Source organism: Misgurnus anguillicaudatus, chromosome 21, assembly GCF_027580225.2.
Source record: "Misgurnus anguillicaudatus chromosome 21, ASM2758022v2, whole genome shotgun sequence".
In the NCBI taxonomy this organism is placed as follows: Eukaryota; Metazoa; Chordata; class Actinopteri; order Cypriniformes; family Cobitidae; genus Misgurnus; species Misgurnus anguillicaudatus.
The window spans coordinates 19,179,011-19,203,369 of NC_073357.2; the positions used below are offsets into that span (position 1 = coordinate 19,179,011).

The 24,359-nt window shown below is 36.8% G+C and overlaps 1 protein-coding gene across 2 annotated transcripts in view; it reads right to left on the minus strand.

Annotated features, from left to right (window-relative positions):
• LOC129437229 (phosphofurin acidic cluster sorting protein 1) overlaps positions 1-24,359 on the minus strand; it is a 59,604-nt gene that overhangs the window by 4,629 nt on the left and 30,616 nt on the right. The window contains exons 2-22 of one of the 2 annotated variants that reach the window (XM_055195413.2): positions 17,949-18,036; positions 17,190-17,279; positions 15,435-15,560; positions 15,204-15,348; positions 14,308-14,396; positions 13,828-13,905; positions 13,288-13,347; positions 11,555-11,715; positions 9,030-9,123; positions 8,679-8,759; positions 8,416-8,537; positions 6,688-6,817; positions 5,580-5,684; positions 5,332-5,438; positions 4,990-5,144; positions 4,040-4,150; positions 1,879-1,981; positions 1,694-1,736; positions 1,531-1,573; positions 1,308-1,446; positions 40-278 (exon numbers count right to left, since the gene is read on the minus strand). In XM_055195413.2, coding sequence (XP_055051388.1) covers positions 40-278; positions 1,308-1,446; positions 1,531-1,573; positions 1,694-1,736; positions 1,879-1,981; positions 4,040-4,150; positions 4,990-5,144; positions 5,332-5,438; positions 5,580-5,684; positions 6,688-6,817; positions 8,416-8,537; positions 8,679-8,759; positions 9,030-9,123; positions 11,555-11,715; positions 13,288-13,347; positions 13,828-13,905; positions 14,308-14,396; positions 15,204-15,348; positions 15,435-15,560; positions 17,190-17,279; positions 17,949-18,036 — 2,309 coding nt within the window. Of the gene's footprint in view, positions 1-39; positions 279-1,307; positions 1,447-1,530; positions 1,574-1,693; positions 1,737-1,878; positions 1,982-4,039; positions 4,151-4,989; positions 5,145-5,331; positions 5,439-5,579; positions 5,685-6,687; positions 6,818-8,415; positions 8,538-8,678; positions 8,763-9,029; positions 9,124-11,554; positions 11,716-13,287; positions 13,348-13,827; positions 13,906-14,307; positions 14,397-15,203; positions 15,349-15,434; positions 15,561-17,189; positions 17,280-17,948; positions 18,037-24,359 lie in introns of both variants that reach the window. The other variant, XM_055195412.2, reaches the window with a different exon arrangement.

Sequence of the window (24,359 nt, forward strand, 5' to 3'; positions counted from 1 at the left end):
ACCTGATCTAACATTGTGCCGTCATTACAGCCTGCCTACCTTTTTTGTTTTTCTCTTTGGTGACCACTGTCATGGCCATAGTGTTGACAGGCGCTTGAGGCTCGGTGGCGCCCCCTCCTGGCAATCGGGTGACCTGCAGGGACCAGAAGGCGCTCTTCAGAGTGTTCTTACAACCTGTGTCTCTCCTCTCTCCTTCTCGACGCTTGTCAGCCAGAGACGCCAGCCAGTAATCCACCTGCAGTCCAATGGCATCTACCCCGTGTGACATACTAGGACTCCTGAAAAAGACAAATAAGATTTAATCACACGGTTAAGACATTCCCGGACAGGATTTACATTTATTTTAGGTCATTTAACTCTTTCCCCGCCAGCATTTAAAAAAAGTTGCCAGCCAGCTTACTTCCGGGTTTTATAAGTTGGGTAGGAGCACCACCTGGTGAATAAGAGCATAAATATGGATTGCCGGAAAAACTCGTCATTTGCAGGGAAGCGTTTTCTCTTAATTGATGAGTTAACTTGCCAAAGCCGCCGAGGAAAGAATTAAGAAATTTTTACAAACAAACCTTACAAAAAACTATACTTGTGTATTTTGTTTTTGACCAAACAATGGCACTGATACATGTTAAATATGTCAGTACAAAGTGTTTTGAAATGAAAGCAGCTAAAACATGCATTTTAGTCTGGGACTAGGATAATCCCAGTCCGGGAAACCGCCCGTACATGTACAATGAAATACTGGTTGAGCAACCTCCATGCCTTCATGACAGATTCAAATACAGATATGTCTATGCACAAATCTATACATAAGTTTATACACAAGAGGTGCTACACATTACTTTACAATATACAGTATACACAGTACACTTAAACTTAATACAGTACAATGCAATAGAACTCAAGACAACACATGTTCATGTAGCCATTATGTGCAAGGAAACCGAAAGTGACGTGTTTTAAAGTGTGGTTTTCATAATGCTGCTGACATTACACAATAAATTGTTTCTATGAGAATAGAAAATAAAAATGACTTTTCTCTTTCAGGAAGGCTAGCAGGAAAATCCAGCTAAAACCAGCTGCAGGTGGTAGATCTGAATTCACTACATATTGGCCAAGTTAGTTTGAAACGAACAGCAACACACCATCTACCATGTTTTATAAACCAGCTGACCCACCTATCCAGTATGACCTGGATTTTTCCAGCAGGGATTACATAATGATTTGAGGCACCCCTGAGAGACCACAAATTCCCTCAACAATTCCTAAGCCTGTTTTCAGGCGGGCACACAGACAGAACGGCAGACACTCACCCCTGTACAACCAAACCACCACCTATTGATGGAGAAGAAGGGGGCGTGGCTGTCTCTTTCAGACTGGCAGGTGAACCATGGGTGGGTGGAGAAGTGGAGGGGACAGCCAGGCTCACAGCTACACCCTCCTCCATGTCACCTAAGCAACAGGCAAACAATATTGCTGTTGAGAACCATACAAAATCATCACACGCATAAAAAGTCCAACCACAGAAACACTTACCTGCAGACGACTGACCGGGCTCAATCAATCCCACTTTCACCACCTGTAAAACATCAATTCCGTTTCTTTCGTTTTGCATAAAGTTGATACAACAATGAACATTTTCTTAATACATCATCTATTGGCATGCACAATTAGAAGTGTTGCAGATTTACTAACTCACCCCAATAAAAGGGATAAATTTCTGATAGGAATCTTCATCCCTTCTGCAGAAAAAGAGAGAATTTTTAAAATAGTCATGCAGCTACAGCTCTTACATTATCTTATATTTCAGTCTTGAAAAGGTGACTGAGCTTTTAGGACATGACTGAGACAGGTTGACGCGAGAGAAAATGCATTGTGACTTACGTCTTGTGCTTGCAGGTGAGCATGGCCTCAGCGATGGGCAGCTGGTGAGTGAGAACTGCACCACTGATGTACTGAGCAATACGAGATGCTACATCCACCAAATCTGCCGAGCAAAGTATACAACAATTATTGTGACAGTTTAGAATAGGAAACTACCATACAAAGGACAAACACAGTAACTACACCAACAGTAAAACCTTGGCTTTATCTGCTTTTAAAGTGAATTTTGTAGTTACTGCACATTTCACAATCTATTTTCTCTTTTTCTGAATTGGTTAGCAAAACCTATCTATTACAGAATAGATCATACTCTGAAAGATAACGTTTTTTTGTTATTCACTCTTGACAAAATGTAAAGTACAAATACTTTGTTACCTTACTTAAGTAGAAATTTTGGGTATCTATACTCTACTGAAGTAATAATTTTTCAGTCGACTTTTTACTTTTACGCCTGACAGTTAGGGCTGCACGATTAATCGCATGCAATTATCTTGCGCATCTCGTCAGTAAAGCTGGTTCTCCCTGCTAAAAAAACAGCATGGACCAGCATGGGAATTATGCTGGTCTATGCTGGTTTAGCTGGTGGTCACCAGCATACCAGCACCAAAACACAACATATGCTGGTCTTGCTGGTATGACCAGCATGGGATGCTGGTGCTAATGATGGTTTGGTGCTGGTTTAGCTGGTGCTAATGCTGGTTTAGCTGGTGCTAATGCTGGTGCTGATTTAGCTGGTGTTCACTAGCAAACCAGCACCAAAACACAACATATGCTGGTCTTGCTGGTATGCTGTTTTTTTCAGCAGGGCTGTGATTAGTAGTAAATAGCAATCACCTGCTTTCAGATGGAGCAGCATTTATTACAAATAGCCATTGTTCACCAACAAGTTAGGCAATATCACATTCATAATCGTGGATGAATTGCCTGCGATTATGAACATGATATTGCCTAGCTTGTTGGTGAATTATGGCTCTTTGTAGTAAATGCCGGCTTGTTTTTATTCTGGCTTGTTATCGTAAAAAACACCTATACAGATAAATTGCGCCATCCAGAGTGAATTTGATTGTGGTTGGATGAGAAGTATAAGCATATATCATTTTGACACCCTATTGGTTTGAATGTGATCCATCGCACATGTACATGACACAAATCACGTCACACTCGACATCACAGGACAAAGTGTTGGGGTCGTTACTCAAAAAAGATTATTTCTTAAAAGTTATTATTTCTCCACAACTGGCTCAATTAATGTATTTGCGTTGTACTAAAAAGCGTTTATTTTCAATGGGCATATATGCGGCTGAAACATGGTAGCCTAGTGCATCAAAATTAATGTTTTTAACATTAACATTTAAATATAACATTATAGTCTATAGCCTTTAGAAAAATGTTTTTTTTTTAAAAGGTGGTGTAGTGCACAATAGGCCCCTGTGGCGCGGGCCTATGCTTTTGTCCTTAATGGCATTTTTTTCTTACATTATATTTACTTTTATACTTTAAGTAGTTTTGAAACCAGTACTTTTACACTTTTACTTGAGTATAAAGCTTGAGATAATACATCCAACTTCTAGTCATTATTGTTATTGTACAGATTAGAAAAGGTATACAAAGATACAAACAACTGTTTCAGAGACCCATTAGAAATATGAGTTGACCCTCCATATAGGCCTACAGATTGATGAAATGACTGAACAGCTTTATCGGACGCATGCGCGGTTTCCTAGGTAATCTACATGTTGTTTATTTTGCTTGTTATATAAATAAACTATTTTAAAAGGACTTTGTGGTTATTTATTCTTAGCTGAGTTTACCGGAAGTTATGTGTGTTCCACGCTTGTTTATGTTGTTACTGCTGAAACCTTCAATATTAGCCTTATGTTGTTTAACATCTCTGTCCTGACATTAAGCCACAATTACAATATTGGTAAGAACAGAAATGTGCAATTTTTATTTGTAAAAATGTATTTAATTAATTGCATACACTTGTTGTTTCAGAAATAAATTAAACGGGTAACAAAGTGAGACAACATAATCCAATTCAAAATGTTTAGCATTGCATTTTACTGCATACTGTTTGGCAGCACAAAACAGTCCAATATGCAGTAAAAGATGCACAATAGTGCAACTCAGAAACGCTGCCATGCAGTGTGTTTGTGTGTACCTGTCTGTGGCGGTTCTGATCGGTTGAACAGGTCTCTCCATCCTCCATCCAAAAATGCTGCACTATAGCGGTTGTCAAGGGCACCCAGGTGCTTAGCAACAGGATGAGAACCTGAGCGGCAGTTCAAAGAAATAACAAACACCGTCTTACAAATCTGATCTGAATTGTGGTCAATTGGTGGCCACTAGTTATCTGAAAATACAGTATTGTGCAAAGTCTAAGGCCACGACCAGATTTGTTGTTTTAGCAAGATTTAATGGCCATCCATTTAATGGTCTTTATTAAAGGGATAGTTTATCAAAAAAATCTAAATTTTGTCATTATTTACTCACCCTAATGTCGTTTCTTTTTAAACACAAAAGAATTATAAATATATAAAACTAAATATTTAGTTTTAACCTTCATATATTAACAAATATTTCAAAAAGTATTTCAGGGGCAACAAATCATTTTCTAATTTTACAACCCAATGCAAAAATATATTTTCCTGGCCAAAATATAAAAGTTTGTACAAAAATATAAAATGTACAAGTATGTATATAATATAAAATTATAAGTATATATTTGCAATTGGAAATTTTAGATTTTAAACAGGTTTGTAACATAAAACGGTTTTCTTTCAATGCAACGTGAATATACATGAAAAAAAATATATATATATTATTTCAAAATATACAAAAGATGTCCAAAAAATATAACGGTGAAAACATATGTTTTGTTAACATATTTAAAACAATATTTTAGTACATATATTTTTGGCAATTTATTGTATATTTTAAATATATATTTGTTTGCTGTATTGGCATTACAGTACATATCTGTAAAAAACCTAAACACCTTAAAACAATCTTTTACTACCAAATACCTTTGAAATAACTATTTTCTAAAACATATTAACAATAATGCAACATTAACATTGATTCATTTGTAAATTCTGTTGTTCCTCTCACCCAAAGGAATAACCAGGAAGCGGATGTGATTGAGCCAATCAGATGTCTTATTGGCCAACTGAGTGACGAAGAACTGCAGAACAGAGCCCAGATAACTCTGACCCCCAACCACCGCCACCTTCACTGGCCGCGGCATGGAGGAGTTACAGTTGCAACTACAGAAAGAAAAAGAGGAATAGTGTAAATATCTTAATATTCACTAATCGTATCTTTGTGGTCAACTCAGCTTTGGCATGAAAATTACTGGACAAAGTCTGTCAGCCATATTCTTCACTTTATTGGTTTGGACCTGTTTTCAACAGGCCTTGAAAGGTTTTTTGCATTTTCTATTGTGTGACTTACAATTTTTGTATCCGTGTAAGTAGAGCAGACAGAACCGCCTGGATCTCTGCACCAGAACACGTGCACACCACAGGATGCTTTTGAACCTGCAACTGATCTGCAACATACTAAACACAAACACACAATTACATCTTATGTCACTTTAATTCGACAAACATTAGAGTACAAACACAATTACATATAAAAGGTTAGAAGGCTAATGCTACTTAAATTCATTGCAGAATTTTAGCCAACACACAATCACTTACCTGTCCTTGCCAATCGGTACCATTGATCACAATGAGACTTTCAGGAAGAGCAGTATCAGATAACAGAATCTGATTCAACTGATCGTACACAGCCTTCCTGAGGACCTACACAGCACACAACACACACACACACACACACACACACACACACACACACACACACACAAACACACACACACACAAATAATTCAAAGTGACTTTTTTTATTTAAAGCAGTTAAACAAAGACAGATAAAGTAAAAAGCTATATGTAATTTATATACTGTATATATCTTTTAAATTGGATTACTGATTTTGTTTTTGTAAAAAGCATGTTTTATTTTTATAATAATTCTAGTGTACCGATTTATGCCGACACCAGTATATAACTGCATACTCATCTGTCAATTCACCAAAACTTTGCTGGTTAGTTACAACAGTCTAGGTGCATTTTTTAATATTTGATATTTATATATTAAAAAAATTTAGTCAAGTAACGTCTGTGATTGGCTGTGATGATCAACACTGCAAAAACAGTGAATAAAAAAAACTTGCAGCGTAAGCAGATCTAAATGTAATGTTGTGGTCAACATTTTTTGTTTTATTATTTTTTAATCGCATTGAAAGCACATAATTAATTATAGTTAATGTCAATGCAGTTATTCATGTTAGTTTATGGTGCATTAATTAATGTTAACAATGCTTGATTTTATAAATGTATAAAAGTAGTCATTAAAGTTATATGCCATGCTGTACAAATATGTTTTTAATTGTGATTTAAAAACAGAAAGTGTTTGTGCATGCCTAATATACAAAGGAGTGTGTATTAACATCCTATGCTATGCAATTTTGCTTGTCCAGTAAAACAAACAAACAAAAAGAAAAAATCTACACTTTAAAGAAAAGAAAATACTGTTTTTTTTTGCTAAGTAGCTTGTGTATTACTGCCACAAGTTTAATAATTGCCAGTGGCAGATATTTGCTAAAAGTTCACCATGAATTATACTTGCAGACAATGCAGCCGCAGCCAGCCCCTGCGTTATCAAAGGTCTACTGCAGCTTAACCACTGCTAAAAGACAGAAAGTAAACGTTTGGTAACGATTTGTGGCAAATTTTGCAAAGATCTTACCTGTGTGCTGTGGGCGAGCTCAGGTGATCTCTCACTGTCTGAGCTGTTTGTTCGTTCACTCAGTGGTTTAGAAAGCTGGCGGTCCTTCTGAGGAGTGCTGCGCTTCCGGGGTGTTTGTCCTCCATCCAGCCTATTCACACACACACACACTCACTCCATAACTACATGTACAAATGAAGGTGTAGAGCACTCTGCGAGTGCATTTATAATCTACATACTACTAAATAATCTAAGAACAAACTTACAGAAAAATGTCATAGTTTTGACATAAACCTTTTTGGAGATTCCAACAAAGGTAAAATGTTTTATAAAATAAAGGGATAGTTCAGCCCAAAATTAAATAAAAAATTGCTGTCACACTTAAGGAATCCTAGATTTTTGCTGAAACTATTGTGCTTGGTGTCCTTCCTTAAAAAATCAAAAAAGCAGTTACAGGCGACAAAAGTGCTTAGGACCATTTGCCTGATCCTATGGAATATAAACACTTTATAAGACCTTAGTACATTGTCAGCAGCCACAGGAATTGTTTTACCCCCTGTACAGTATGTTTTTTTTTACTCTCAAAGTTACGATATATCCAAAACATTTGCTTACATCTTGGCAGGGCTTTGAACCAGATTTTTTTCCACAATTGGTTCGTTCCGACTAGAAACGTTTCCGGTTTAACCCTAAAATTGATGTTCCTGAACCGGGTAGAACGAAAAAATAAAGATCCGGTTAATAACGTTCCATGTCAGCTGTGGGACATACAAATAAGTAGGCTGATCATTAGGACATTAAACTTAAATTATTAGTCTACATAATTTTCCTTAAGTCTCTATCATAAAACATAAAAAAGGCTAAATTATGTAAGCGGCATAACTGTATTTTTGACATGCCTACATTTGTTAAGTGTACTTAAACACACGCACACAGACGGAGGACGAATTCCAAACGCTGCTTCGGTTAAGATGATTGCTCCACACATAAAGTAAAAATTACTTTAAATTACCTTTTGCGCGCTAAAGCTCGTCATTTTAAATGTAGGCGCGTGGTATGCAAGCTCATAACGGAAGTAAATCGGTCACAACACCGCATCAAGTTACAAACATCTGAACTTTTCAGAATGCCACGAGTGCACCCCAGGTCATGTGACAAGAACCAACCAACGATCATGTTTTCCGCGCTGTTTTAGAGGCGAAATGTGAACCGCCCATTAGAGGGCGTGTACACCAAAGCGTTTAAACGCGGCTAAAAATGGCACGCGGATGCAGATTGTGGGCGCTTGCCAGCGTTTTTTCTGCCAAGGGCTTTGGTTAGTATGATACTTCTGCTTTGTCATTGAACAATGCGCCGGTTGGTTATTGTGATATTTGTTCCGCCCCTCCTCCACTGTAATTGGACGGCCGAGAAAAAGTGACATTGACGAGCTGAGCGTTTCACCAGAAGTTGAACATTTTTGCCGTTTTTGAAAAGCACACCACTTGGGACAAAATTGGGACAAAAGCCAGCCGCGGGCATAAACGTTTTGGTGTACACGCCCCCTTGGGATTATTGTTAGCTGCCAGGACATTGCTAAGTAGTTGCTAAGTACTATGTTGCTGGTAGTCAAAAAAGCCTGTTTTATCCGCAAGGTGAAAATTGTCAGTTGGCAATTCCCATACATAAGGTTAAGGGTTTGCTCAAATCCCTAAAATTATGTACTGTAGGTGTTGCAGTAATAGTGATGGGTGCTTGGTGTGCTCTGACCTGGGTGACGGTATGGACTGCACCTCATTCTTGCTGGTTTTTAAAGGTGTGCGAGGTTTCTCAGCCACAGACACTGTTATGCAGGGGCCGACATCGGTAAACAGCTCTTGATCATTGAGCTCCTACACACACACACACACACACACACATTTTTGAATCCAAAAAAGCATTTAAAAAAACAACCCCCATGCTCATTTGCTTGGAATAGGGTGTGATATAAGCGTTTTGTGTGAGTAGGAGAAATATGTAGGTCAGTCCCTCACCAGAGTGTCTGTCTCCGACAGTGGCTCCTCCAGGTTGCGACTGCGGGAGTGTTTGAGTTTATCTGTAGTTGGCTGCTCACCCTGCTGGTCACGCACAAGAACTACACTCACTAAACACTTCAAACCCATAAAATCAACCAAACCATTTCAAATATGACATCTGATATTCTCAAAATGGCCTACTTATCAGTTTACTCATGAACTACAAAACAGTGAACAAACATATCAAAATCAACTTGGGGGGCAGTCAAAGCTTAGTGGTTATAGACTCGCTAGTAACTGTTTACTAATAAATATTCACTTGACTGACTGCTTCATTTCCACTTCAAAGCCTAATATACACACACTCACAGGGCTGAAGGCGTCTCTGTTCAGGCTCCCTTTACTGTTCAAACTGCCGATTTCTGTCTGAGAGCTTGACTGAGACATTCCCTCGAAGAAAGGTCTATGAGACACACAAACAGAGAGAGCGAAAGAAAAAATAAGTCAAATAAATTGATCAAATTTTAAAAACACCTGCATAAACACCTGTGTGGCTTTGTTGATTGTGAAATGGTAAAGTTTACATTCTTACTGTTTTTCACATTTGCCATGTTTATTGTATTCGTTGATAATAAAGAGAGCAAAAGAACTGCTTATCATATTTATTTATTTACTGCTGTTTATTTATTGTTTAATAAAAATATGTATTAAATCTTTTATTATTTTTATTTGTTTATTTAAAAAAAAAGTAGAAAATAACTGAAAACAAGAACTAACAAAAGCGTATAAGCGTAAATTTTTGGTGTTTACTGTCAGCATCCTTCAGCTGATTCCAGTTATGCATTCGTCTCCCGTTGCATCATGGGAAATATGAGCGAGCGAGTGTACATCGAATATTCCCCTTAAAATCAGAGTGTATTGTGAGTAAAAAGTAGTGAACGAATGTAGGGAATGAAGTTGTTCACTCAGGTTTCGGACACCACTACAAAATGGCCGACACCCAATATAGTGCACTTTATAGTGGATAGGGAGCGATTTCGGACACAGCTATTGTTATTACCAAAGAGACAAAGGGGCTGGGGCCAAGGGACAAGACAAGGAAGCACACAGCCTAAACAAAGGCCATGTGCTACCACACAAAAAATGGGCCTGTCATGATCCTGTCTCAAGCCTAAGAATAAAACAAGGACAAGAGGGCAGAACCATGACAGTATCACAACCTGTTTTATATGCACAATAGTTGCAGTTCCACTACTTACACTACTGAAATTGCGAACTGAAAATGCGCCCAATGGAAGTACATCTAATTTGCAAAAATATATGATTTGGAATGATTTATCATAAAAGGAAAACATTACATTTTAGTCGCATATCATTGTTTAATCGAAACACAAAGCTTTTTAATCAATATTAACAAGAGCTTGCACAAACTTGTTATGGAAACCAGTCTAGCGTTACATTTATCATTTATGAGTGAGTGAAACATGGCATTTAAAAATGTGTTTTAGGGGCATTCATACGAGATTACAAAGACAAACTTTAATTAAAATCGGGCTATTAATTCCCTAACACAGAGTAAAGATTTAAAGATAAGTATTGCATAATGTTATCACTTGCTCGGCCCTCCTCCTGAGGTTTCTAAGAAGGAGGGCGTCGAGTAAGGGAGACCAGACAGGCATCAGGGAGATGGCTAATGCAGTCTCGTCCCTGTCTCCCCTTACTCAACCGGATTTTGATGACGCTCGTCGGTGGGTATTGATTTGTAGTGTTAAGCGTACTGCCTTATCCTCGTTCTCCCTAAACGAAACTGTGCAGAGTCTGTCACGGGGAGACATTGTCTCTTTCTTTTCTCTCAACAGGTATTGTTTCGAAATAGGGAAAACTTGGATCTTTTAATAATTAGGCATGGGCCGGTATGAGATTTTGGCGATATGATAACCTCAAGCAAAAATACCACTGTTGCACAGTATTGCGGTTTTGCCATTGCAACACTAAAATGTGTTTTTTCAGACATATACAAACAACTTTTTAACTAGACACAATACATTTTATTTTAAGCAACATGCATTCTGGGTGAAAATAGAGCCTTTAAATTATTTTCTTTCAAAAAATATTTTTGTAATATATATTAAATGACTTAATGATTTAATTAATTTGGTGTAAACCCAGCTCATACCTTGCAAACGGTATTACAGAAAATGTTAGTGGTTTTGAAATCTTGACTCTTTAAAACCTCGGTCTACCTTGAAACCGGTAACCGGCCCATGCCTAGTTATAATCACCTTTTGTACTATTGTTTCCTAATCTTTGTAAGTCGCTTTAGACAATGTATATGTAAATGTAATTGGTCATAATAAGACCAGAAACATTTACAGTAATATTATTAAGTAAACAAGGTCAATATTTAATAAAATTTGTGGTTTTGAAAATCAGCTTTAATTGTTTTAACACATATATGGTCTAACCCACAAAAGCAAAAAGAATGAGAAGAAGCTTTTCTTTTCCTCACAGAGGAAGAAGAGTTCTCTCCTTTCGTATCTCCTTTAATTTTTCACTGAGGAAAGTCATTTGTACCGGGTTGGTTGGAAAGTAAGCAAATGGTGACAGAATTTTACTTAATTCCCTAATCCATTTCCAATAAGTCATCCGCAAGAAAATAACACTGACAACCACATAATGAGTATCTGCAGTTTTGGCCTCGTGCCTCAATCAGCAGAGGACGCCAGCCAATAAAAAGACCCTCCCTTTGTTGTTAAGCAATTTTTTTAGAAAGCTGGAGGTTATGTGACAAGGGCACACCACCCAGTCTTACCACCAGAGGGCACCATAAGTGTAGACATCACCAGAGGATGTCAGCATGTATTCAGCCTGTGTACGTGTGCTGCATGTGTCACCTGAGTTTGGGTTTTGGAGTGCTGAGGATGCTGTCCGTCTCTTCCATTTCAGGGCCGCTGTCGCTTGGGTTGTACATTTCTAAACTGTCGTATAGTTCGTCCAGATCCTCTTCCACTTCTTGGATCTGCTCGCGGGACACATGCTCTAACCCGAACCCCACCTACACACACAAAGATACACACACATTATTCATTTGACTAGTGCACAGATAGATTTTGTATATGGGTCATTCTTCAGTTGGGGTGGCAAGTGGTGTCCCTCTACTTTACAACAGTTATACCAAATACCAATCAATTATAAAATGTTTCCATATTTGTATTCTGTAGGATAAACACAGTTTGTGCACTATTAACAATTAATTTTTTTTTGTTTTTAAATACATATTTAATTGAGTTTGAGAGATTGCATTTGTAACAAAATATGCATGTCACCACCATACATCAGAGAGCTATTGCAACAATATACCATTTTTAACACAAATTAAGTGGTTATATAGTGAATATAGATTTTATTTAACATGTACAATTTTATTCAATTGTATATGTATGTATGTATGTATGCATGCATGTATCTATGTATGTAGGTAGGTATATATGCATGTATGTGTTGGTCTGAGGGGTGCATGGTGAGTGCATTCTTTCTTATTAATTTCCTTAAAATTTGCTACATTTCTGACAATTTCATGTGTCACACTTTACTACCCTATTGAAACTTCCAGCTAAGACCATCATAAGCAGGTGAGCTGGTTATAGCTGGTATTGCTGGTGTAGCAAGCTGGTTTAGCTGTGTTTTAGTCACTCTTTTAGCTAGTCTAGCTATGTTTTGGTCACTTTTTAAGCTGGTCTAGCTGTGTTTTGGTCACTCTTTAAGCCGGTATAGCTGTGTTTTGGTCACCTTTTAAGCTTGTCCAGCTGGATTTAGCTGATCAGGCTGGAAAACCAGCTGACCCACCAGCTTGACCAGCTTTGCCAGGCTGGGAGGACCAGCTTATACCAGCTACCGCCACCTTAAACCAGCTACCTGCTTATGCTGGTCTTAGCTGGATTTTCCAAGTAGGGTAGTGTCTGTGGTGTTATGTTTATAACTTGCAGATTTTACATATTTTAAATAAAAAAATTGATAAATACATACTTATTAATATTTCCTAAATGTCCCCTAATCCTGAAATCATCGTGATGGCAGCTTCTATTTAAAAGAAATACTGGATAAAGGCTAATTTGTATGGATTGGTAACACCACAGAAATTTTTAATAAAAAAAAATGCTATTACGCTTTAAATGTGTAGCGGAGGATTTTCTCAAAATTTAGAAAAGAACCGCCTTCTCCACTTTAAAAAAAAATGCAATTGCGCAACACTCCTGATTGACAGCTAGGAGGACCAAAAGTCTTGATGATCCACCCAGAAAAAAAAGAAAATCCTCCGCAATACCTTTAATTTGAATGGATATAGCATAAAAACACATTTTAAATGCATAACAATACATTTTATAAAAACAAAACAAACAAGCATTTTTACAATTTCTGCCTCTCATTTGCCACCCTAATGAAAGAATGACCCATATATTCTTCAGATTTAAGAATTCCCTTTATCATCTTGTTAAAGAAAAGTGAGAATGTAAAGACTAAAGATGTGACAAAATCTTGAAAATATATGCAGAGAAACGTTCACAGTCGTACACCACTGTAATTTCAAGCCATCGTATTAGAAATGTTGAAAGGAATGAGACGTTACCTCATCTGACACCTTAAACCTCCTCAGGAGGGCCACAAACTTCTGCTTGATGTTAGGTTGCTGGAGGTAAAAAAGAAAAAAAGATTAAATCAAGAGTATTATTTAAATACGAAAATTATTTCTTTAAACGTGTCCTTGGTGTAATTGTGGATAATTTGTTAAAGATCGTGTCTTTGTAATCGATCTCATTCCTCACAATATAAAAATATCCTCAGTTTTGCTATCTATTACAATAAATTCTACATGGATACAATCAACCTGTTGAATAAGTTGAATTAAGGATGTAAAGTGGATTTAATGTTGACAATAAGTCGTAGTTTTCTTTCCCACTCTTAATTAATACGTTTTATTCTTACTAACTTAGTATCCCATTAAGTATTTATTTTAATATGTACTAAAATGCACCAAGTAAAGAATATGATAAAGATATGATCAAGTGTAACAGTGTGCATAAGTAAAAGAGAGCTCAGTCGAGCTCGGTATAGTCATTCATCATCATTAGTACAGCTACCAGAGAGCGAGAGTGTGTGTGTGTCTTACTCTAGTGATGGATGCGTTAGAAGTGAGTTTGCGTCTGGGTTTCTTCTTCCTAACTTCATCCTCTTCATCATCTAGATACTGAGATGAACACATAACAGATTTAACACACTTATGCACACTCACATACTGTATTACCAGATGTTCAGATATCATGCTAATCAAACACCCCGTTTATACCTGGCATTCACCCGATGGGTGATCCGATCTAATAATCTTTTAGTCTAACAACAAATGTGATGTTTCAGGTAGAACTCGTTATTATTTCTATATTCATCAAACTTTAGAAAAGCTTCACATTATCCATATCAATGCCCAATAATATCAGACATTACAAAGATCTTGTGCATGTATATGAGCTCACTTTATATGACCAGCAGTTCTTTTGTTTAAAGCTGCACATAAAAGGGAAAGTTTAAAACCCTTGTTTATTGGCCAAACTCGCCCATATGCATCTTAGGTGTAAACAGGGTCTTCACTTACATGGTGAACGGGGTCATCACTGCCCTCTTGCTCAGACGAGTAGCTCTCCTCCTCTTCCTCTGAGTAGTTATCAATGTCTGGTGAACGATCTAACACAGTACGTAACGATATGTAAAGATTTTTTTTTTAAGGTTTAATCAGTAATATTTTACATACGTTATTATTATCTGTTATTGGACTCTTATTTGCATGAGTTCTCAGTGGGGTGCATGGTCTCTGAAAGCAAATATTGGTATTTGAAATCACCTAAACAAACACGCCCCTACCCGAATAGAATCTGGACCTTCTTTTGATAAAACCGCCCCTTACTGCTGATTGGCTACAAGTGTGTTTTGGTATTCGGCCAACTCCCTTTTCCAAAGTGTTTTTCAAAAAACACGCACCCCGCCTTTAATAAGAATTTATATTTTTTATCAACTCACAAACAGCCTGCAATTTCCCCTTGAACCACCAGGGGTTCACGAAACCCCAGTTTCTTATGCTATTTGTAAATCAATTTATGTTCTGATGATGACATAAAATGTGCAGCTGTGCCTTTTTAATTTTTACTGTACATTTCAAACATGCTTTTCAAAAAAACTTGTAGAAATAACAGATTCAAACTATATGATTCAATCAAATTACATAATGAAATCCAAAAGCTACACATTGTTAACTTAACTGCCCTTGCCTGAGTGAAATGCACAGGTAAAATTGAGCAAAGTCTGAATATGTAATGTTGTTGATGTACAAACATGCTATATATGGGAGTATCCTGAATAATTAATTAGTAAAAATGTTCTGCAATTCTCCATCAAAATTGGACTGACCTGGTAAACTTACCTTGTTTACTACTAATAATAATGCTTTACTTGGTTTACAGAGGAAGATGCTCTCAATACAAAAACAGCTCTTACCATTCATCTTGGCTTTTGGCCCCTCGTGGTCGATGGGCTGACTGGAGAGAGAATAAACTCTGATCTCAGCGACAGGGACTGACACATCCTTCAGCTGACTGTGCAAACCCAGAACCTGTGCACCCTCGGTCGGGTGCTGCATCACCTACCGGAACAATCAATCAATCAATTAATGAAGGAATGACTGATCCAGGGCATTTTAATTGAAAGACATACTATATGGATGTTTACCTCTGCCATGTTGATGAGGCCGAGGGCGAGAGTCTTGTAGCCAAGGATTGTTCGGTTTTTGTATCTCTTCCTCCTCTGCAGCATAATCTGAAGTTTGTTGGCGTCTCGTTTCAGGAAGTGAGGATACTGAGAAGCAAAAGTAAAATCAGTGAGAATTTTGTAGCTTTTGGTGTGTATGCAAGGTGATCTATAATAGACTAGCAATGCTGAAAAGTTATCAATTATCTGACGCATGACACAATCTCCTAGTACAATGCATTATCTCTGCCCTGTACTTCCTTTCACCCGAAATTTGCAATTCGATTTTCCTCATGGCCTGAATGACAAAGGTTTTCCAAAAAAAAAAAAAAAACTTTCAACTCGAAAGTCTGTTGAATGGTTAAGAATTAATGTGTGGGGTTTGACTATGCCAGGACAAATCAAGAAAGTGTTTTTAATTAATGCAAATATAATTAATGTAATAATAAAAAATATGGCAGAAGTGCAGATCTCTTTGCACTAAATGGCAATACCGTGGTTGGATAGTTGCAGATTACAAGGATAGTTGCTTGACATTACAAGTGGAGACAAATTTCAATGACCTATTTTTTCCACATGTTTGCATTGAAAGGTTTACCAAAACTTACTTGGTTGTTCTTTTTTAAATTTTCTAGGTTAATAGAAGCACTGGGGACTCAATTATAGCACTTTTAAATGCGGCTGAAAACGCCAGGCATATGACGAATGCCAGATTTTTTTAGCCGACTGCCAGCTTTTTGAGCTGAGCACTTTGGTCGCTATTATACTTTTGCTCGTTGTACGATGCGCTGGTTGGTTGTTGTGATATTTGTCCCGCCCCTCCTTCACTGTGATTGGACGGCCGTGTGAGAACTGACATTGACAAGCTGAGCTTTCCACCCAAAGTTGAATATTTTTCAACTCTCAGCGCGGAAGAAACGGCAAGCGCCGGCTTTTAGCGGGGGAAAAAAATGCTAGCTGCTTGCTTTTTTTAAAAATGACGCGCTTCCATTGAAAACAATTGAAAACATACGCCGGTTGCGGGCATAAAAGCTTCGGTGTGCACGCTACCTTAAACATGGAAAAAGTCAGATTTATTTTAAATTTAACAGTTGCCTTTAAAGGGGAAATATAATAAAAAATCTGATTTTTCCATGTTTAAGTGCTATATTTGGGATCGACCCAGTAACTTTTAGTTTTGGTAAACCATCCTCTGCAAGCATTTAAAAAAAATAGCTAATGTAAATTTGGCTCCCTTTGTGATGTCAGAAGGGGATAATACCACCCCTTAACCTGCACTATCCAACCATAACACTGCCATTTAGTACAAAGATCAGCTCATTTACACTTTAAAGGACACCTTTTTGGCACATTTTTGCTCTCACCTTCAAAGTGGCAAATTTATCATGCTATAATAAATTATCTATATGGTATTTTAAGCTAGAACTTCACATACATACTCTGGGGACAGCAAAGATTTATTTAACACCTTAAAAAAGTCTTGTGAAATGTCCCCTTTAAGGGTTTAGTACTACAAAACTAACAGTTCTCTTATCTCCATCTTTCCTATCCTCAGGTAATATAAAAAGGTTTTATATGATATTAACATTTTGATAATTTTCGAACACTGAAACTTAAAAATTATTCATAAAATTCTTTGTCAGACCAAATGTATATAGCAATATTATATTTAGCAGAATATACGGCAGAATATTCAGGTAAAAAACCTGCACCAAATCTGTGTGCGGTTCGACTCACTTGTAATGAGAAAGTGAGCTGCAGGTCTGTTTCTGTCTGGCCAGTTGATGGCAACAGGATCTCATTGGAACGAAGGATTCGCTTTGAGCCCTGAAATTGAGGAAGGGAGAGAGAGGAAAGGACAGGGAGTCAGGAACAGATGGTGTATAAATATGCAACTCTCACATCTGACACCCCAAACTGGTCCAAAGAAAGAGATGGGTGCAAGGAGGAGAGTGGGAGAGCTGAAAGAACAGGAAGCATGACCAACTAGTCAACTAATCAGTCATAAATAAACCCAGTATAATACGTCCGATTTTAAGTTAACCCTAATGTGTTTTAGGGGGTGTTTATGTAAGATGCATTCTTTCTAAAAAAATCAAGACAAAATGCAATGTAACTTGACATATCATCAAATTACTCTTAGGGAACATTAAAAAAAGCATAAATATTTCATGAATTAGTCTGAATCCAAGAGTGGCTGAAATTACAATGTTCACTATTATTAATTTAGCGAAGTGAAAGATCCACAGAGATTAAATACAACATGGATCAGCACTCAACACATTTGTAATATGACACGTGAGGGCACGCTGGGACTTTTAGGGTGGGTGTCTATTCATAGCGATTTGATTACAAAAATAAGTTGTAATGTAATATTATTGCTTATTGTTTCAACTGTAAAGAAAGAAATACCATTTTATTTAAATAACAAAAAGTATAGCCTTTAAAAATGGAAACAAGTGTGAGGAGTGTGAGGAAAAGGGAAGGTGTTAGGACCTGGAGTTTAACGGCGATGACCACGGAGGTCAAATCTTTGTCCAGCTCTTTCAGCATGACTAGCTTCTTCAGCGTCAGGTTAAAGAGCCTGTTAACACACAACAACAAGATGCCATTAATTGATACACACAACAACACAGATACCACACAGATCAGATACGCAGCGTCCCACAATTCAATTCGTTTACATTATCGGTATTCACATTAACTACAAAATGCATTTACGACATGCATGATCTCACCAGGCAACATGACTGTGTTAGCTGTGTAGCTTAAGTGGGGCACGTTATGAAAGGTGCTGTAAATAAATTGAAATTCATTTTTTAAAAAGATCTGACTCACACACATTTTGTTCATGAATTTTAAATGGTTGGCGTGAGTCATTTCCTGTGATGTATATTGTATTAACAAGCCTAAACTATGAGCAACCACATTTAACTTGGTTACCATTACTTGCTTATCACAGGGTTCCCACTCTGAATCAAATGTCAAATTCCCTGACTTGAAAGCTGAATTTCCATGACCTTTGTCTGGGATGCCGTGAGCCTGGATAATTTAGTGCACCGTTAGTTTATAAAAATGTAGCTTAAATGCGTGAAATGAATAAACAGTGACAATAAACAGCTGTTTAAATTGTAGTCAGCGGAGGCTTGGACCCAGAAATGGTATTCCTCACGACACAAGTTAATAAATGGATTACATTTTGATAAATGGAAACTAAAATTTAAAGTAACAAGCAAAAACCCCTAATATTCCATGACTTGGAGAAAAAAAATATCAAATTCCCTGGCTTCCAATGTCTGAAACCTATTAAATTCAATAATATTCCAGAAATTCCATGACCCGTGGAAAACCCTGTTATCAGTGTAGCCCTGCCCATATGGATATCTTATTCCAAAATCCTGTGGTTTTATTTATTTACGCCATTCCAGCATCTAGGGCCATATGTCAAGAACTGGGTATCCACACCCAAGTCAGGAAAGGACTATTTGGCATTTCCAATTCACCTAACCTGCCTGGTTTTGGACTGTGGGAGGAAACCGGAGCGACAGAGTAAATCCACACTGACACGGGGAGAACATACAAATTTGAACCAGAGACCTTCTTGCTCTAAGGCAACAGTGCTACCCACTGAGCCACCGGTCCAAAATATACATTTAATAATAAATATGTTCTCATCAGTTATGATTTTGTCATTTAGCGCACAATTCTGCTTTCATCAAGGACAGAAAATTAGCTGGTGCTGAAAACTTGCTACTGGTTAATGCTGATGTAAGTCAACAACACTAAAATCTGTGTGTGTGTGCCATTTTTGTCTTGTTTTGGAGAGTCAGGCAAGGTTACCGGCTGAATTATTTACTGTACCGTTGCTCTTGTGATGGCTCCTGAAATAGAGGCTCTTTCGAAAAAAGCTCTGCCATAGTGAACAGATCAATACTAATTTTAAACAGACAGTAATTTTCGCATTATGCAAGTCGAATCACACTGTCATCTGTCAGAAACGTGCAATTCAATCATTTATTCCAGTATGTGAAAGATATTTAACTTAACCTAAAAAAGAATAGGCCTGTCCTTGGTAAAAAGGCACAAAGAGAAGCATAACATTTTGACAGCCTTGATGACTTCATTCTGTTTACTATAACGGTATGACCGAATGCATAAAGAAATAATTTTAACTGAATGACTGTATGTTTAAATTATTATTAATTCATTAATGGTTTGGCAGTGTAACGTTATTTGATCATGCCAAAAGCTTTTTAAAATCACTTTTGATGATGTATTGATATTGTGTAAACAGTAACGTACGTTGGTCATTATAGCCAAATAAATCCTGGCTGGGTAACTGCACATCAGAGCTCTTCAACTGGCAGCCCATGGGCCGAATTTAGCCCAATCAATCATTGTTATGCATCTCTCTGATTGATCTTTATGAAATCTCTGCGCTGTCTGATACATCATAATGCTTTTGCAACGGTGTGGTCCTATAATTAGGTCTAAATTTGCACCATAGTTTGTAGTGTACTACCAACATAAACCGTCCGGCAGTGTCATTATTTTTTAATCACGTTTATGCAATTAAACTGCAAAAAAGACAAATCCAGACATTAAAAAATAACACACATAGCAACTAATAAGCAATGCATATATGTGCAGAAACACTGATGTTAAATCAATTAAACCTTTAACACAATTACATGCAGACGAGAGAAATTATATGTATTAATGCTTTGGAAATAGCCCATGTAAAAACAATCCTGCAAAAACTGACAACTGAGAGCGCAAGAAAGAGCGAGAGACAACAAAAGGCTACTAGGGCGGACTACTGACTACCATAAACAGAAACCTTACATCACATGTTTCAGAAAGACATCTTTATCAGTGTGCTAGTACAGACAGACAGTAAACTGATACCACATGACCCCAGATGACTGAAGCACGTCAAACATACACACTCCAAAAAAGCTTTCTGAACAATTCCATTTTTGGCCTGCAATGTAATACTGATGTGCTGCTTACTGTAAACTGTCAATTATTAAAAAATAAATAAATACAGAGTGTAACAGTATAGAGTATATAAACTATAAACATTTCGGTGTGTACAATGTATACATTGTTGTCATATAATCACACATAACCAACAATTTCAAGTGCGAATGGCACAGTTTTCACCTCAGAATTAAAATGGCTATTCTGCATTCGAATCCTGCATTTAACTTCTAGCAACCTGAATGTATTATCATGTCAAGATGCTATACTGTATATGTCTACTGGTCCGTCAAAGTGGAAATAAAAGGTCACTGCTGTATGCTATGAATTCTGTGCAAAGCATGTACACGGCAGAAACATTCACTGTAAAAAAATCTTGCTGTAATTTTGCAGCTGTTTGCCAGTAACTTGCTGTAGATTTAAATGCATGTTATTTACTAGCAACAGTTTGTTTAAAGTTAAATGAACATTAACTCTTTCCTCACCATTGACTTGTTATCTCGTCAATTAAGAGAAAACATTTGCATAAAAAAGTGCTCTTAATGAGGTTTTATGATAATCTGTAATACCGTGATTATCCACTGGATTATCCACTAATTACCCAATTTATAAAAAACTGAACACATTTTTTTACTAACTCTGTGTATGTTTTGTATAATCGTTCTAAATCTGATCTAGAACAAAATTCCTTCACAAAAATGCAATTATTTCAGTTTTTTGCTAAAAAAATATTTTTTTAAGAAAAATACCCAGAGTTTATAAGCAGAGAAAAAAATATAGATGGGATGAAACGTTTTTTTCTCGTTTTGTTTGCTTGTTTATTGTTTGTTTGAAAGCAGAGGGGCTGTTCTTTCATTTCAGATTTGCATGTTTATATATTTTTAGAAGAATTTTTTTCCTGGAAGGCATTTTGTGAAAATCACAAAAAATGCTGGCGGGCAACTTTTCAAAAAAAAAGGCTGGTGGTGAATGAGTTAACAACAACCAGAAATCCTCATCAACATTTTTCTGTTTTATAATAACTTTTAAACAAACTGTTGCCAGTAAATAACATGCATTTAAATCTACAGTAAGTTACTGGCAAACAGCTGCCAGTAATACAGTAATCATTTTTAACAACGCTATTATGTTATATATGACAGCTTAGCTCAAAATTCTTTAATTTAGATCATGTATGTGCCACACTCAGCAACAAAAAATGATGAAATATAATTTCCTATTTTAAATTAGTTTTAGATTGACTGAATGAATCATGTCATTTTTGCATGTGACCCTGCCTGTGAAAACACAGATAAAGTCGTTCTTTTGTGCGATTTACAGTTTTTTATATAAAATCTTCCTATAAAAAACATTTTGTGAAAACATAATCTTGATAGCTTGAATATTGACCATGTCAAAGATTAAAATCAATTGGGAAACCAATAATTGAAATCAACCTTTGTTGCTCCTAATCTTAAAATTAGATAATACCTGAGCCTATTTTTCCACAAACAGGTACACATACAAATCAAACTAGCGTTGCATTAGTGACACCATAACTTTACAATATTATCATCACAATACTAGTAAGTGATCACCACTAGTTGTGCAATGGAGGTGAAAAATTTAGACATTAGGCAGTCACAAGCCTCATATTATGAAATCCACCTCAGATTGCAAAAAAATAAAACAAAAAACACTTCAACTGACAGCAACTCAAGAAAATCTTGGTGAAAGCAAAACATCCATACATTTTGGATTATGCACCCATTTGACTGCAACAAGGATGTCATGGGATGTTCATGAACAACAAAACAAAGCCTACTGCAATTTGCCCAGATAGATACATAGAAACTGAAACTCTATACTTCTCCATAAGTTCGGGATATATTTTAATGCTTGGACAGCGAATAGCTTGGCTAAATGCATGTAACGCAAGCATGTAAAGCTAACAGGGCTTATAGGCCAATTGTTTAAGTAGGAACCTGATCTAAACTATATTAGTTTTTAACATCAACATAAGCACGGAACCAAAGATATCCCCATTTCCCGCTACACACATCTTGTGTCGAGAGACTAACCTCTCACGTAAATCCTGTACTGACAATAGTTCTGCATTAAACATGCTTCAGTAAAGTGACTCTAAATGCCACATATGATAGCTGTATGTATATTTCAGCACAACACGTCAAACAACAGCACACATGACCTGGGAAGAAAGACGCAGAACATTCGAGCTGTGCCTGGTTTCTTTGATTAATAATATATAAGCCTAACCGCTCTTTGCAGTGTGTGTGTGTGTCTATGGACTAAACTGCATGCAGTTGTAGGATGTCACAGCTTTCACAGAAGTTTATCTTATGAACCATAAAATAATCAGGTTATTGCAGTGATAATTCTAAAGATAGAAGGCACAAGGGTTCATAAAATAAGTGCTACTGCATTCAGCCAAGCCTGCTGATCTGATGGGTTAGAGTTTACAGTCTTGGTTTTCAGTTCAAAATGTCAGTTTCGGTTTAAAAAACCATTGACATCTATTGCTCTTAAGTAAAGTTAAACTATACCCTATAAGTCCCTGCTAAAACACACAACAGAACCCTGCTTAAAACACAATAGAACCCATCACAGAAATCCTAATGGATTTAATGGTTATTATAGGAATTTTATTGGTTTAAGTGTAAAAGTGTAATGTGTCTAATGGTCTGTACAGGTCATGTGTCGGTGGGATGTTATCTGGTGAATGGGAACCACTAGAACACCATTAAATCCTACTGGGATATGGCCCAAAACACACAACACTGAAAGAAATGGTCTAATGTTTCCTAGCTATCAATAGGGCAGTACAGAGAATATACAGTATTGGTATCTCAGAAATGCATATTGGTATTAAAAAGTGTGTATTATTACCTTAAAGGTACATATGGGTACCAAATGTATACACATCTGAACCTAAATGGTACATATAAGGACCTTTTAAAGAGCTATGTTATTGGTTTTAAAAGTTGCCCACCAGCATTTTTTGTGATTTTCACAAAAGTTTTACAACATGCCTTCCAGGAAAATGTTCTTCTACAATATATACAAATATATAAAATGAAAGAAGAACAGACCCTCTGCTTTCAAACAAACAATAAACAAATAAACAAACAAACAAAGGGGAAAACGTTTCATCCTATTTATATTTTTTCCTCTACTTATAAACTCTTAAATATGGGTATTTTTCTTTAAAGCGTAACTAAACCCCTGGTCAGAGCCTGACTCCACCCACTGGCAATATTTGAAAAATGCAAGAAAAGTGGGCAGATCCCAACAGAGATAGAGGGGACGAACTAAGCTCGTACCAAGTCTGTGGTGAGATCGTAACAAGGGCGTGGTAAGCTTGAACCTGCTTACGTCACGAGTCATTTTTTGGACCCAACATCCAATAGGAAAATTCAACTGCAGTAGCCACCGTTCAACCTGAAGAGGGCAGCACTCAGACGTTTTTACACCATATATTGTAGTATTGAAACACTTTATACAAATGTCAAAAAACTTACTAAAATCAATGAACAGCACTAATAAACCATCATTCTTACAGATCAGTAACTAAAAAAAGTTGGATTAGGGTTTAGTTACTCTTTAAAAAATTTATTTTGTAGCAAAAAGCTGAAATAATTGCATTTTTGTGAAGGTATTTTGTTAGAGATCAGATTCAGAACGATTATCAAAACCTACACGGAGTTTAAAATTAGTAAATCATTTTTTGCTTCAGTTTTTTATAAATTGGGTAAGTGCGTCCATCTAGTGGATAATCGCACCCTAAGGGGTGGTTCACATTTCGCGTCATTTGGGGCGATACAAATACGTTATTTTGACTGTGTGCGACCCGCTTTAGGGTGTAATAACACTATCCAAACCAATCCGTGCTCTGGCGCGTTTGACCCCCAAAGCCTGGTTCGTTTG